The sequence below is a fragment of the Anneissia japonica genome, unplaced genomic scaffold (genome assembly GCF_011630105.1).
Source record: "Anneissia japonica isolate Jap-2015-1 unplaced genomic scaffold, ASM1163010v1 scaffold241_len727266_cov204, whole genome shotgun sequence".
Lineage (NCBI taxonomy): Eukaryota > Metazoa > Echinodermata > Crinoidea > Comatulida > Comatulidae > Anneissia > Anneissia japonica.
In genome coordinates, this window is record NW_022691770.1 from 94,269 (window position 1) to 110,731 (window position 16,463).

The 16,463-nt window shown below is 34.1% G+C and overlaps 2 protein-coding genes across 2 annotated transcripts in view; both read right to left on the reverse strand.

Moving 5' to 3' along the window:
• The window catches only part of LOC117100134 (ALX homeobox protein 1-like), a 7,241-nt gene extending 2,895 nt beyond the window's left edge, over positions 1-4,346 (reverse strand). Inside the window, exons 1-2 of the mRNA XM_033239716.1 lie at positions 2,740-4,346; positions 345-467 (exon numbers count right to left, since the gene is read on the reverse strand). Coding sequence (XP_033095607.1) covers positions 345-467; positions 2,740-3,187 — 571 coding nt within the window. The 5' untranslated portion in view covers positions 3,188-4,346. The remainder of the gene's footprint in view (positions 1-344; positions 468-2,739) is intronic.
• Positions 4,347-4,974: 628 nt separating this feature from the next.
• LOC117100103 (AP-2 complex subunit alpha-2-like) overlaps positions 4,975-16,463 on the reverse strand; it is a 31,424-nt gene continuing 19,935 nt past the window's right edge. The window contains exons 12-23 of the mRNA XM_033239653.1: positions 15,816-15,953; positions 15,241-15,423; positions 14,569-14,666; positions 13,304-13,433; positions 12,868-12,969; positions 12,536-12,715; positions 11,663-11,871; positions 10,887-11,183; positions 10,106-10,222; positions 9,592-9,661; positions 8,955-9,089; positions 4,975-8,188 (exon numbers count right to left, since the gene is read on the reverse strand). Coding sequence (XP_033095544.1) covers positions 8,111-8,188; positions 8,955-9,089; positions 9,592-9,661; positions 10,106-10,222; positions 10,887-11,183; positions 11,663-11,871; positions 12,536-12,715; positions 12,868-12,969; positions 13,304-13,433; positions 14,569-14,666; positions 15,241-15,423; positions 15,816-15,953 — 1,737 coding nt within the window. The 3' untranslated portion in view covers positions 4,975-8,110. The remainder of the gene's footprint in view (positions 8,189-8,954; positions 9,090-9,591; positions 9,662-10,105; positions 10,223-10,886; positions 11,184-11,662; positions 11,872-12,535; positions 12,716-12,867; positions 12,970-13,303; positions 13,434-14,568; positions 14,667-15,240; positions 15,424-15,815; positions 15,954-16,463) is intronic.

Genomic DNA, 16,463 nt, shown 5'->3' on the forward strand with positions numbered 1-16,463 from the left:
GTTTGAAGATCAGACAAACTAGGCTTAGCCCAACTAGTTTTCAATTAAATAAAATATACACACTGTTTTTGGTTCGCCGTCGTATTAATTTATGTACGAAAATACTCCTCAGAAGTCGGGAAAGCTCATTTCCGGCCATCTAGGAATAAAAATTTTCCCGGAAATGACCCCCGGGACCCCTCTTTCATTTTGGGGGAGTTTTTTGGAAACATTTTGAACCCCCCTCTTTTAAATTCTGGATCCGCCCCTGAACCGTATTCTTTATCGTTTCTTATAAGCTTGCGAAAACTCCAATATATAAAAGTTATTCATCGTAAAAATTATCTATGGTTAAATTTACCAACCTGAACGCTTTGAAGCTATGTTGGGCCTATGTGATGTTGATTCACCCCTACATGCAATCGTATCATCTTCCGATGAGATACCATTGCTAATAGACGTCGAATAGAAACATGGATTCCTGTTCTCTAGAGTATGAAAAAATGTAATGTTGTTAATTAAATAAATTTATTTGACGAAACATTACTTATAAACAAAGCGACAGAAGAAAATTACAGTAGGATATTAGGCTTAGCTGAAATAAATAAAAACTGTCCAATCAGGCAAGTGAAATTAACTGTTCCCTGGTCCAATTAAAGATACAAAACATTTCACCTTATTACGGACGTAACACAGACTCCCAAAGTTTTTTTACATAAAACCCTATACCCATGATGAAAACGTATCCTCAGCCGGCACAATCTCGGTACTTCTGAGTACAGGTTTCAGGGACAGAAATATAAAAAGTTTCTATCTACAATCACTTAACTGTGCTAAAAAAACTATTTAAATAATGAATGATCTACATAGGAACAGGTTATGAAAAAATAGGCTATAAGTGCAATAGTGTTGTGCGGCGCCCTCAAAAGCTTTTTTACTATTGTACAATAACTATGCTTACAAACAAAAGAAGTGTCGTAGTTAGTAATACAACTTCAAGCAAGAGAGAGAGGTGTGCGTTTATGGCAACGTCATGCATAATTACTAAGTACAGTAATTAGCAAGGCCTGAAACATGATTTCTTGTAAAAAACACCAATCGTCGAATGATGTTTGCCATCGAATTATAGTGTACCACGGTACAATAAAATTTGTGTAAATTGTACGGAATTTGACCTTTCGAAAACCATAAACTGATTTCAGTCTATATACACGTTGAATTAGTGCGTTTAATGTTCCGGAATTTTAAAGTAAACTGTATTGACTTTTATGAGCGATGCGTTGCTGAGCAAAGGCACTCGAATCGGTAGTAGTAAAAAACATTATCACAATAATTGGCAAAAACAACCGTTATAAGACTACAGAATCCACGGAAAGGGAGAGTATATCGTCTATAAACAAAGTTAATGATGTGTTTATATCTAAAGATAAAAGTTTATATGGGCCTACCCCTGTTACATGCTATATGCTTTCACACCCATTGAGTTATTATTTAATAATACTCAATGAGGTTATAGATCAGGTATTAGGTTTTAACTTATCTATTTTGGGGTCTATGACAATTTTTTTTTTTTTTTTGATTATGGTTGTCACCATAATGAATGGGATGAATATCAATAGATGCCAATTAGTATGATTTATTATAAAATACATAATTGCATTAAACAATAAAAACGCAATTGAGATAGCACGCTTAGCCAAACTACGTGGGCATGTCCAGTGATAAAATGAGCTATCATTGCGTCGAGGGCCTACCGTAGATGTATGCATTCGTTCCCATATTACTTGTCGACCTCTCCGAGTCATTTCGCTTCCCTTAATGGAATTAGGCCTATGATTAAACCCCTTCTATGTAAAATGATATGTTCGATTGATTTTACATGCATTTTTTTCACACCCAAAAATCTAGACCTGATTTTATCATATTCACTAATCGCTAGTGTGACGGTATGCATAAATTTTAATTTAATTTCTTTTACTATAATAAATTTATATAATTGCAATTTTGAGGATAAACAACCATTAATTACGTAGGCCTACAGTATAATAATTAGGCCTACATGAGGCGCTTAAGTTTGCAGTTTCCAAGTGTTTTAACGAGGATTTTCCTCGATTAATCGCTTTATAACGCTTTATGGCACCAATATTTGAACTGATAAAACTGAAGCACGCTATAATGTGATTAGGCTGCGGTAGTAAATTGATTCCAATGCAATAACAATTAATTTATGAGTAATCGTAATTGAATAGCGAAGACAGGCACCTAACCTTATATCATAAAATATAATTTTATGATATAAGATGTTATGCTTTATAAATAGGTATATATATATACTGTCTCTTATACACATCTAGATGTGTATAAGAGACAGTATATAATCTGCGTGGTTAGTTTGAATCAGATCATGAAGACGAAAGTGCTCCATACACACGTAGAGTAATATAAATAAGTAATCAAAGACACTAGGTTACAAACTCATTTTATTTATTTTTTCATTTTATTTTGCACTACATGCTGTAGTGCAAAATAAAATGTTGAGTAAACTAGTGACTTCTTAAAGGCGATGATTAAAATAATAATATTAATATTATTAATTTCAAAGCAAATGCGTGCAAAAAGCTATAACAGCTTAATGGCCTATTTAAAAGAAAAACAGTGTTAGAATAATGCATTATATAGGCCTGTAACATATGGAGTAAATAATACACAGTATATGTATGTGTTCCTGATGATTCATTATAATAAAAATGGCATCCTTACCTTTAATAATTGATGAATCTGGCGCTTTTACAGATCGATCTGTCTGTTGTGGTAGTAGGCCTACACAAGTAGGCCTAGTAGGCCTACTACATGCCGACTTATATGGAGTCAAATCTAACCCGCGGGACACACCTTCAAATGACGATCTAAATGGCGTTTCATCTAACCCGGGGGAGGCGTCTCCGTGGTATATGACATTTTCAGTAGCACACGCGGGTGCAACGTTACCAGAAGTCAGTGTAGTCTTTTCTACGGATTCTGTGGTAACACAACCGCATTTATCAACTCGCTGGTCGATGGGGAAGGGTACTAAGGTAGAATATTTAAATGTGTGGCAACGAAACGGACGAAAACCCTCTCTCGAAAATGGTGACTGGTTTTTTCGAGGGATTGCATCAACTTCCTTCAATATCGATTGGATTGAGTGCTTCAAAACTGACGTTGCCATTCCAAGTCAACTACTTACGTACAGGCAATCTGATCATTCGAAGATTAGCCTGTCAAACACTGCCGTCACAATATAAAATTAATATTTATAAATTGGAAAAATTTCCGCCGAAATCAGTTTCCGAATATTACTATCTCACAGGTCAACCAACTTTGTCTTGACTAATGACAATTACAACCAGGCATTAACCAATAACTCGTGCGAGAATGTTTACTCTCTCGACTAGTCCATTATAAGTTGGGGTAAAAGTGATTGTTAACAGTACATGATTTCAGCAAACTCATTGAGTTTCTAACTAATTCTTCGTTAGCACAATATCAGAGAATTAAATCAACATACTACGTAGCTAGTGTGTATGATCTTGCTTACGGAGTGTGGTAGGATTCGCAGGTAGGATGGATACCTGACATGGACCGCGACATAAACGCTCCTTCTGTGGCCGGACAGGGGACTGGAAATGGACCAGTACACTGGGGTAACCCCCTACTCTTCTCGCATGATGTAATGGTTTCTTTAAAGTGCACACGAGCCAATTGTGTTTAGAGTCCTTATCCGAGAAGACTTGTTCCACCACCGGAACCATAGGCGAGCGTTCCCGTCTTAACCGCTCGGCCAATCAATTTGCCATGAATAAGTCATCCCCACACATTAAAGTCTAGAATCGGTGGCGCGTACACTAGTGGTACGATCCTTCTCACCAAACTAGGATCTGTGCTATAACATACGATGTCACTAAGGATTTGTATGCGCCTAATTTAAGAAACTTTTTATAATAACAACTCCACTATAAATCGTGGCAATTAAATGCGGAGAGAGGGTCTAGACTAACAATATTTCTCCACGCAAATTATTGGTATTACAACATAAATAGCTCGGCAATTATTGTGTCAATATGATAATGACGGTTCAAAATATCATGTCCGTTTCGGTAGTAATAGTTGATAAGCGTAGTACGGATGCACGACAGATGCTACTCGAGGACATTCAAAACAGATAATATCTTACGTAAAAAACTGACTGCTAAATCAAATTAACAGCTTTGATATTGCCGATCAGGCCTACTTCCACCAAATACCAGGAGTAAAAGTGGGTAACTGGTCAATTTAAACATAAAATGCGCTGATTACTAACTACAACATTATTGAATTCCCCATCGGAAACTGAGTATGTGTTCTGTATGTGCTTGATCCAATGACCGGGCGTAATAATGTGAAGCGCTAAAGCCGAGTTTTACACTAAGCGAACTCATTCACGCGAATCAAAAGCGTCGGTCCATGACCATGCGCATTCACACTTCTATCAGAGTTTCTCGCTTCAGCGAATCAGTTGTTCAAACTACTTCACTTTTTGCGAAGCGAAAAAGTGCGCAACCAATCAGAGCTCAGGAAGCAAAATAAAGCTTTCGATTCGCGTGAATAAATTTGCCTAATGTAAAACTAGCTTTAAAAGCAATGTTGGCAAGAAGCATAATGTAAGATATTAATATTACGAATTAGAATAAGCTAAGAATAAATCGTTAATAGAAAAATTACGCTTACAAAGGAACGACGTTTGTCGACACAAACTTGAATTCAAATTCAAGTGATATACAAAATGCATCTACAAACTGTATCTAACTTAATTTGAAAATGACTTCAAGATGGATTGGAAATGTTTTTCCTTTTTAATATATTTAATTTTTCATATTAATATTATTTGGAAAAAAAAAACACAATGTAGCGACGTTCCTTTTGTTACAGTAATACAATAAGCAGAAAACTAAAAGAGACATGCAAACACAGTAATAGTACTGAATGTTGGGATACTCTTTGTTTTATTACATCATAAAGTTTGGTACATTAACCAACGACATCTCCAGGCTCAACGACCGTGCAGTTGAGTGTATCAATCAAAGCCAGATAAGCTGTAGGTAACATCAGGTGTGGATAGGGATCAGTCCATTTAATATATCTATCATTATCTTTTATCATGTAATTAAGAAAAATAATATAAACATCCCATATTATCATATCCAGTAATTAAATTTTATACTTTATTTTCAGTTGACCATTCCAGTATTTGTTGTCACTTTAAATTATATATGTGGGCCTATGCGTAGTAATATGATTAGCAGTAAACAAACTACGCACTGTCAATGGCATATGAGCTGCTGTCGTTACATAATATAACGGTTTTCTGTGTCAGCTCAGTGAATGTAAATCTTTAAATCGCACTTATCTGTAGTAGCACAAGGTATACTTAAGATTACATACTATGCTCCAGTGCCATAAATAGGCCTCAACCAATATTTTTTAACATACTGTATTCAACATCACATTATGTTCTTTATACAATAAAATAATTTTGCATCAACTTATAAAAACATGAATAAATTCAACATGAAGAATCATGAGTAATAATATAATTCTTATACTGATAACAATCTTAATTATAATAACAATATTAATAAAAAATAACAGCTATTTTATATTGATATGAATAATAGTAATAATAACAATAATAATCAATGTTTGACCCTCATCATCTTTTACATGTATTTTACGATGGAACACGAATACACAAACGTTGTTTGTTTAAAATTTCTTAGAAAGAGTGTTATTTACATATCTAGCCTCTTCTGCCTACTTCTACAAATACATAAAATAAAGAAAAGCTGAGTTTACTATACTGTGTAAATTGCTTCATATCATAATATCAATAAAAATAATAATATTCCTATTTTTATATCAATATTTGGACCAAAAATATCTAATGTAAACATTGTTCTTTTCTGGAATGGGTATAAAATTAACATTTATCCTCCTTCCATCAATATCCATATATTAATTTGACATTTTTAGTTTTAAACACAAAAAATGAAAGGTCTATGTAGAATAAAAATACACATTCAACTAAATTTGAATCTTAACTATGAAAATATGTTGCGCTAATTTAACAAGGGCAATAGTGTGATTGTTAGTCTTAGCAACACTTAGCAGAGAAATGATATTTCTATTATAAACATGCTTTGGCTGTCATCAATCATAATTTGTTTTATTTTTTTTGGTTAAAATTTAAGTTATCAATTTAATTTGGAATTTCTTTAGCATTATTCAGAACAATTTGGGATTGTTCATTCAGAATGCATTTAATAATTCATTGGAATAAAATCAAAAATATAAAAAAAAAAAACAAACATACCATGACATATCACTGAAATACAACATTGCTCTTTTTTTACATTTTTTTTTCTATTTATGCTTTTTAAATTGATATTTTTCATATACAAATCCATTATTTCTTATTTTACAATTTTAACACCATCATTTGAATCCCCCTCACAAATTCATTGAATCTCAGTTCATTTAATGTCTTCACAACTCTTTATACTTTCCTTCTTTTAAATTTTGTGGAAGAAACAATATCCAAATTGCTTCAAAATGGAAAACAAACATTCGGAAAATAAATAAAAGTATGCACTTCACAAATTTCTCTAGACATTTCTGCTCCTTTCAATGTCTTTGTTTGATCATTGGTATTGTATTATTAGGGCGCTTTCGATTTGCGCGACGATGTGATGCTAAAATGCAATCAATCATGAGTGACCGTCCTACCGGACGTTCTACGTTCTCTGGATATATAGATTTGGCCAAATTGTATATATATGGTTATACACAAATTTGTAATCCAATACCAATAGGGCAGTTGGCACAGTGGTTGTGATTCAGCCTTTCAAGCTTGCGGTCAAAGGTCAAACTGCACTGTCAATTGTGTTTGTCTTTGGGCAAGGCACTTTACAGCCATCTCTCCACCTCGATTAATAAGTGGTACATGGTGGTTACCTTGTGTGTACCAGCTAGGACCGAATGCCATTAAGCTGAATAATATCAGCAATTATATGAAATTCTCCACCAGGGATTTGTGTATGTGTTCCATTAGGTTTTAGCCTTATTTTCATGATGTGCTATATAAAAACTGCTTTATTATTTAGACCAATATGCTCAAAATTATTGGATGAGAAATGGTTGTTGGAAATATAAAGGATTAAGCAGATTCTACTGCTATTCTCCAGATATTATGGAGATTAATTAAGTACCATTAAGACAAACCATATTAAAGATAACCTAGTTTTATCATTATTAACCACTAAAACATTAGTAAAGATACGTAAATCTAATGCTTAGTGATTAACTAGGTATAATAATGGAGATTAACTAGCTATAATGGAAATTAACTAGGTATAATAAAGATTAACTATGTATAAGGGAGATTAAATAGGTATAATTAAGATTAACTAAGTACTATAGGGCTTACATATATTTCTCATGTTTCTATTGAGCATACAGTAGTTTATGCATCAAGATCAGTAGATTAAGAACACGGTAATTAAGACAGATTTTTACGTAGCTTAACTGGATAATATGAATTATGAATTGGTATTGAGATCATCACAATTAATCATGTATCAGCAAAAGGGATTTGAGAATATATCACAAACGTTCCAGAAAATTTGGAGCCTTAACAGTACCACTGGGGATTTACTGAGATGATTAAATGTATATACAAGGTACTGTATTAATCTTATATCTGTGGAGAAAATATACTTTTATCTATCTTGTACTAGAAACACATACACTACAGACTATTCTTAACAGTCAAATACAACACCAATTAGGTTTTAAAACATTCTACACATAAAATAACATGTATTTTCACCCTATTTTGTAATTCACTCAATATGTGTTTTGTCCTTAGATTGTTATTGTAACTCTCGCATAAATTCACATATTGTACGTACCTTTCTTCTTATATTGGAGTAACTAATACGATAGTTATGAAAGAATATGTCACGAATACTATTGCAAGAGTTATTTAGAATGAAAAACAAGTGCAATATTGATCCAGGTGCAAGTGGTATTAACAACTGGTGAGGAGTGGTGTTGATCAAAACTGTGTCGATAACAACCGACACAATTCCTTTGATACACTCTCTTGACTGGTTCTTAAAGTAAGACGATACATCTGGGAAAAATGGAATAAGTTTGTAAAATCAATAAATTAATTAATCAATCAGTTGATTATCAAAGTAACCACCACCCCACCTCACACCAACAACATTATCATTATTATTATAATCATTATCATCATCATCATTATTATAGTCAAAATCTTTATCGATATTATCAACATCATCACCATCACACCAACTGGCAACATATAGCACTGTGAATCCCCACCCCCCCACAAAAAAGTTATTTCAAAAACACCACAAACCCCATTAAGACAAGTAATGCAGCTTTTTCAAGATATGACAATAAATTTCAGTTCATATCAATTTTTAACACTATCCCTTGAGCTGCAAATTTTTAAAAAATTTACCAACAGTAGGGTAAATACCGGAAATCCTTTAATAAGTGCCGCTCTTGAATAGGCAGCGCATCACACATGACTTTTTTTCACTAAGATTATTCTATTTCGAATAAGCACCGCGTGTCTAATAAAACACTTTGAGAAACAGTGTTTGAAATACAATGTATGCAGCGTTCAAATGAATAAATAACACGACGAAAACACAAATCTTTATAAACGTTTATTTACGATGATGTCTATGATAGGGCTACCAAACTACAGGAGTATGTGTGATAGGTAACATGGGAATGGGCATGGAAAGCACCGCTCTCGAATATGCACCGCACTGGAGCCTCCAAAAATTGCGTAAGTGTTGCGGTGCTTATTCAAAAATTTATGGTAATAATGGTACAAATTACAGTCTGTAAAATTTACTCACCTGGGCCTGTGCATTTGGTTCCAGTCGCATGAGGCAACCAATTTGTAGGTTTCTTGTTTGTAGAATTCCAGAGCAGACAAAGTTATCCGGGTTGGGGTCAACATTTTCCAACAATCCCATTCCAAAGCCGACAAGCTGGAAGATAATTTAGCAAAACATTACATAAATACTAACAATTTGGAACAATGGATTTATTCATGCACATTTGAAATTCCATAAGGTTTAAATCAATAAAACTGCAGAAAATAGTAGAGTATAAACTTTCAGTGTGGATATGGATAATCAGTTAGGTATTATGTTTAGTCCTTCCCAATGCTCTGTACCTTCCCAAATACTTGCAAAAAAAAAATATCTTGCAAGTGATTTAAGTAGGAAGCGAACACACCACCTAGATATCTAGTCTGGTGTCTTAACCACTAGACCACCGAGCTTGTGCTTAGTGGCTAGTGATGAATGCAATCCCCATGTAGCAGCGGATACTGCAGTCATATTCCACACGTTTTTTGGAACAAACTAAGAATTCAGTACAATAACAAGTGGGGCAAAAAATCATTCCCACTGAATCTCCTGACGAAAACAATAAGAAAATCAGTTAATTACACATGAATTTATTGAAATATGTTAATTGTTTACCTACCTTTGTATTATTTGCCTGTCTGTCCATTGGAAGGGCGGCCTTGAAAATATTCTGTGCTTCTTGCGCTGGGCTGAAAATATCAACAGTAACTCTGATAAACTAGCTAATAAATATTACAAACACAGAATACAACAATAAACATCAAAAACAAGAAAAATTCTGATGAAAAAGTTCTTTCATTTTTAAATTATTCTACTAAATTTAACATGACAATCCACCAGTTTGGATTATAATTTTGACAGTCAATTCTGACAGTGAGTAACCTCCTCCATTTCCTGGTATTTGTAGTTAAAATTACATTCAACACAGAACACTCACATCACATTAATTTATACTTCAGGGTGGGCAGACAAATGAAGATGTGCCTTGCACCTGGACACAAATAAATTACCAGGCTGGGATTCAACCCCCACTCCACCCTCACAATCCAGAGTGCACTGTGCCAAAATGTTTTGGATATTCTAACCAAATTAAATACGTATATCAGAATTGAATTAAGGAGCAGTTTTTTTACTGATTAAGCTGTTTCCATCTGGAGAAGAAATCAGAAGAGCCCATCTCAGCCGGCTGGAAGAATTTAGAAACCATAATAGGAGCCTTCAGATTCACAAACTGCTTAGCGCCACCGTAGCTGTACAAAGAAGACAATGAGGAAAAAAAAACTTCTTTTCTTAAAGCAATCATTGTAAAATGTAACTAATAATTATTATTATTTATTTATGTTTATTTATATTATATTTATATTATATATATCATTATCATATATATATATTATTTATTTATATTATATATATATTAATATTTATTTATATTTATTAATTATTTTATTATTTATGATCTCTCTCAGTCACAATCATCATTTATATTATATTTATATTATATTATATATATCATTATTATATATATATATATATATATATAATTTATTTATATTATATTTATATTAATATTTATTTATATTTACTAATTATTTGATTATTTATGATCTCTCTCAGTCACAATCATCAGTAGTGGTAATATCAGTACTTGAAAAACTTGGGAACACTTTATTAGATAGATTTTTAAATATTTAAAAAATGGGGTAAAGGGGGCATAACCGCTTTTTTCCCCCAGTGTTTAAATATTCCAAAATCTGTATCTAATTAACTGATCCCAATTTTTTTTGTCAAACACCCTTTTTGTGTCTTAGAAAAATCGGGTCCTGGCTTTAAGGCTAATAGAGCAGTAACAGTATCTCTATCTAAGAATTTCATAATAATAAACAAAACAGGACCTGGAAAAGATCTACATCTTACACAAATGAAATGTTAATCCTGGGTGCCTCTGAGAAATCTTCAATGCATTCCACATTAATCATCTGTTGAACTTGAGCGCCACACTCAATTGTATCACCAACTGAATCTGTTTGGACGGCAATTTTCGAGGCCAGATCTGCCGGACAGGTCACCTGTGTGGTAAAGTTTGTGAACTGGTAGGATGTCTTATTACCAAAGAATAGCCCTACTCTCCCAAGGTTCATTCGATATTCCGACTTCACACCGATCTGAAGAAGCTCATTTTCAAAAAGTACACCATTGTTCTTGCAGATAAATCTAGAGAGAAATAGTTTTAAAGGTATAATTAGGTAATACACTGTATGAAGATAACAGTAACACCAAGAAAAGTGCAATTACAAGTGCACAGTAGCAGTACCAAAGCCCAATTAACAACATATGAAAACTCCCACTCCAAAAACAAAAAGTGAATAAACTTGATGAACAACATGTAAACATGTACAAACTCATGAATCATTCAAAGCAGAATTTAATTTCCATCATTTGTACACAGCGCCCTCAAAACAGCTTAAAACAATAAATTGAAAAGTAGTAACAAGATGATATATATTTGTGCATACGGCAATGATGTCAGGAGCTATAACGCTTGTTCCAAAGATTGAGTACAAGACACAAAGGTAGCTTTGTCTTGGCAAGTTTTGAAACAATAAAATGTACTAAAAACCGTAATTTCTTATGATTATGCTGAATTGTGTGTTTTTAAAATTAATCACAAGGAATAATCAAGGTTTGCTTACTTGTTGAAATTTTCTTCAGCACCAGGGGACAAAGTGTTTGGATCGCCAATAGACACAGAGTTTGGGGGAGGAGCAGACGGAGCACCACCAAACATGTCGACAAGTAAAGAAGAGTTATTGGTTGCGGGCGGTGCAGAAAAACTTGCTGGTTGCGCATCCAAACCAAGAAGGTCAACTGATGGTGCCGGTGCGCTTGGCAACGTTTGAGACTGGAAGAAAATACGCCAAATTAATTGAATTATCTTTTCAGTAAATTCTCTATTTTCTATACAGTACAACCCCTCCTTTGGGACACCCCTTTTAAGTAGACACTTTCCTTGAAACGAGGGCCAATATATCTTTTAAAACTACGGCCAACCCCTATTAAGGGGCGGGGACAGTTTCTGAGTGTGCCAAATAGTCAAATAACCCCTATAATAAAACATGTACCCTAGTAATTCTAAGTCTTTACTCATTCATGCTACATCCTTCAAATAGAAAGCAAAATATAAAAAAAAAAAAAATGGTCATTAACATTGCATCATGAAATAGTATTGGTAAAATACAAAACTATTGTTGTTTTAATTACATTTCTGCTGATTATATATTATCAATAAATTGTATTTGCATTGCAAACTATTGCTATAAATTAGTTTTAATTCTACTGTAACTGATTCATATGTCAATAAAAATATAATGAAAACATGACAAAACCCCTATTAAGGGGAAAATTTTACATTTTTGGTTAGTGTCCCCTGAATAGGGGTATTCCTATTAAGAGGACAAATTTTTAAGTCTGGAAGGTATCCCCAGTATTTCAAAATGTGTGAATTTTGATTTCATTTTAAGTTTAAAAAAGTTTCAAATTTTTAAATCAAATTGGATATTACGTACCGGTGGTGGCACATCATCTGTGCTGCTCTCGCCTCCTACGTTGTTGATTGACACTCCAGGCATGGCTTTTGTCTTGGCCTTTTCTTCCTCTTGGAATCCCAAGGGTTTTTTCTTCTTCAATTTGGCAAGTAAAGACGATTCCCTTTCCGGGAACGGTGGCATTTCTTCAAGAACTGTGGCCTGTAGTATTTATGTTTGCAAAGTAACATAGTATTAAGAATCAAAATTATATTTTTGTTGGCTACCTAACAGTTATAAAGAGGGAAGGAAGCGATACCTTCCCTATTCCATTATCATCTTTAAAATGATTTATAAAGAGAATACTTTCTTACCAGAACCTCTGTACTTGTCCTATTTGACAAATGCAGGTACTCCACAGCACGTTGTTGTAGTTCTGCATCTGCATTTCTTAGCTGGTTGTCCGTTTGCAGAACCTGTCACAAAAAACAAATGTATATTACAAGCAAATAATCTTTCCATCATTTTATGCATTAACTCAGCTTTTACCGAAATTTAAATACACCCACTAACACAGGTAAGGTAGAGGTCAAATCCTGAAACTCTGGTCTCACAGGCAGTGAGTGCCCTCTCTCTTTCCTTGGCATTTGGGCTAGACTAGATTTCGCCACTCCTTCCAAAAAGCAAGTCCAGCATATGCTGGTACTCATTTGTACTCCTGGGTAGGTAGAATATAAAGTGTCTTGCCTAAGAACACAAGCAACTTCCAAAAAACATAGTATTCTATATTTGTATGACATTTGACCTTACCTCTTGAATTGTGTGTTTTATCTCTGGAAACAGGTTAATAAACTTGATATAGGTAGAGAGCAGTAATCCCCGGGTTGGAGCACTGCACAAATGGAATTTGGAATGAAGGAGCTCAAACTGAACTTGAGGACTGCAAGAAAGGAATGAGAAAAAATATATGCAGAATGTAAATGGTGTAAAGAAAATATTTATCTCAGATTGAGCATGCATTTTCTGATTTAAGTTTAGTTTTAATTTCATTTTTCTCAAAAACCATTATACTGCACTGCAAGGCAGCATATTGGCTGAATCTGCTGTGTGAATAATTGCAAGAGGAAATTGCCTTGGGAGGCATTAGCTCAGCAGAATCTACTCATGTGTTGAGTGATTCCACATAGGGATGATGCCTTGCGAGGCATTAGCTTAGTGGAATCTACTCATGCGCTGAGTGATTCCACATAGGGATGATGCCTTGCGAGGTATTAGCTTAGTGGAATCTACTCATGTGCTGAGTGATTCTACATAGGGATGATGCCTTGCGAGGTATTAGCTTAGTGGAATCTACTCATGTGTTGAGTGATTCCACATAGGGATGATGCCTTGCGAGGTATTAGCTTAGTGGAATCTACTCATGTGTTGAGTGATTCCACATAGGGATGATGCCTTGCGAGGTATTAGCTTAGTGGAATCTACTCATGTGCTGAGTGATTCCACATAGGGATGATGCCTTGCGAGGTATTAGATTAGTGGAATCTACTCATGTGCTGAGTGATTCCACATAGGGATGATGCCTTGCGAGGTATTAGCTTAGTGGAATCTACTCATGTGCTGAGTGATTCCACATAGGGATGATGCCTTGCGAGGTATTAGCTCTACTCATGTGCTGAGTGATTCCACATAGGGATGATGCCTTGCGAGGTATTAGCTTAGCAGAATCTACTCATGTGTTGAGTGATTCCACATAGGGATGATGCCTTGCGAGGTATTAGCTTAGTGGAATCTACTCATGTGAATACATAAAGATGATGCCTTTTAAAGTAGCAACTGTGAAAATGTGTTCATGTATGAATGATACCACATGAGAGTCTTTCCTTTTAAGTTAGAAACTAAGCAGAATCTACTCATGTGCAAGTGATTGTATGTAAAAATGTTGTTTTGCGAGAAAACAGCTTAGATTACTCTACTTGCATACAAGTAATTTGTCATAAAATTATCAATCTTCATCCACAATCTAAAATGATGAACCGTACAACTGTAAACACCTGCATGCAAATTTCTTGACTCACCTTGATCTAGGATCTCCAGCAATAAGGTTACCGAATTCACCAAGGATATAGCCGCCTACTTTGACCATGTTTTCATGGCAAGCTGGAGCCTGCAGAGCCTGAGGGAATAGAGTATTGAAAGAAAGCCTTAGATCTGTGTATTACCATAATTAAGCTGCTATAAACCGAGTGATGGTTACATTAGAAAATTAAATTATGAAGAAGTTCAAATGCCCATCAGCAGCAAGTGGTCGAAGGCGGTTTGGCGCAATGGGAACGTTTTTGTTTGAGGTCGGGGTTTCAATACCTCGCTGCGCATTTTTTTGCTTGTGTTCTTGAGCAAAGCACTTTATCTGCATTGCTTCTCTCCACCCAGGAGTATAAATGGGTACCTGGTGGGGTTGCCTGCTCCTGATTGATTACCAGAAGCAACACCTGAAGTATGTGGACACGTTGACCCGGGAAAAGAACTGCGCTTTATAACCTCAAGAAGACTCGCATTATCAATGCCCCTACCAATCTGTTTTGTTGAACCAATTATTTGCTTACCTACAAAATTTCCTACTGTACTTTATGGAACCAAAAGAAAAAAAAAATTAATTGTTTATGAATGTTACTAAATTTTTGTAAAATAATATCTCATTATACTAAATAAATGAATATTTCCGTTAATTATACATAAAGATAAATTACCTCAAAGCATGTTTTTGCTGCATATCCCTGGACATCATCTCTGTTTATGACAATTTGAATGACGCGGTACCACACTTCTTCGCTGACATAGTCACCTGCTATGCGAATCAGATTCAAAATGGTGTCCACGTACCAGGTGTAATCAACTGCAAACTTCTCGGCTAGAATGGCTACCTTCAATACCTGTCAACAAACAGAATATTGTACATACTGTGATTTTGCAAACAAGAGATGTTAGGAATAATGTTTTCATAACATTCTTTGTTAAGGATAATAAAAAAAAAAATGCAAAGCTTGTATGTGATAGGGAAAGGAGGATTGAGGAAATTATAGTAATGACAGAAAACAAAGATAGTGATGATAATGATGAGAGTAATGATGATGAAGATAATAAGTTTATGATGATAATGATAATAATAATGTTGATGATTATGATGATCATAATGATGATGATAAAAATGTTGATTATGATGAATATATTAACTACAATGATAAAGAAGACATTAACAATAACAAAATAGAATGTATAATACGAATATTACAATGGTGGTGCTATTATTATCAAACATCCATACCATTTCTTCCCTGATAGAGTAATCAGCACTTTCCAAGTAATTCAACATCTCTGCAACAATTTCCTCTGCATTTGTTTTATCGCACATAGCATACAGTAGATCCACTGCTCGTTGTCGTACACTCACGTCACGTTCGGTCTGTCAAACAACAAAATAATCCAAATCATACTTCCTCCATTTAGAAGAAAAGCTTTATTTTGTAAATATTTCTCGTTTACTAGCATTTTAATACAATGCATGTTATCTCTTTATACAGATATCTAAATTTATATTTATTTACTTATTTCATATTTTGTTTAATTTTGTTTTCTATTTATTAACCCTATTTTTTTCCCTTAATTTTCCCTTAATTGTTAAAATATCGATCAAACAGACATTCCTTGTTAGTATATTTGCCATTTTTAATATTTACTTTTGTATTCATATGGTGACATTTTTCCACATTAAAATTGGATTTACTGCTTTATATCTGATATCGCACATTAGAATAATTTTTTTATAAATTGTCTTTCATTTGTATGCTCTATTGTTTCTTGTTTCACTTTGTATGTTTTGGTAGCTCTAACTGATAGGGTTATAGGAATTTGGTGCCTCCCCTATCTGATGTTTACATTTTTAAGGAGGAAAATATATATTATCATTATTAAT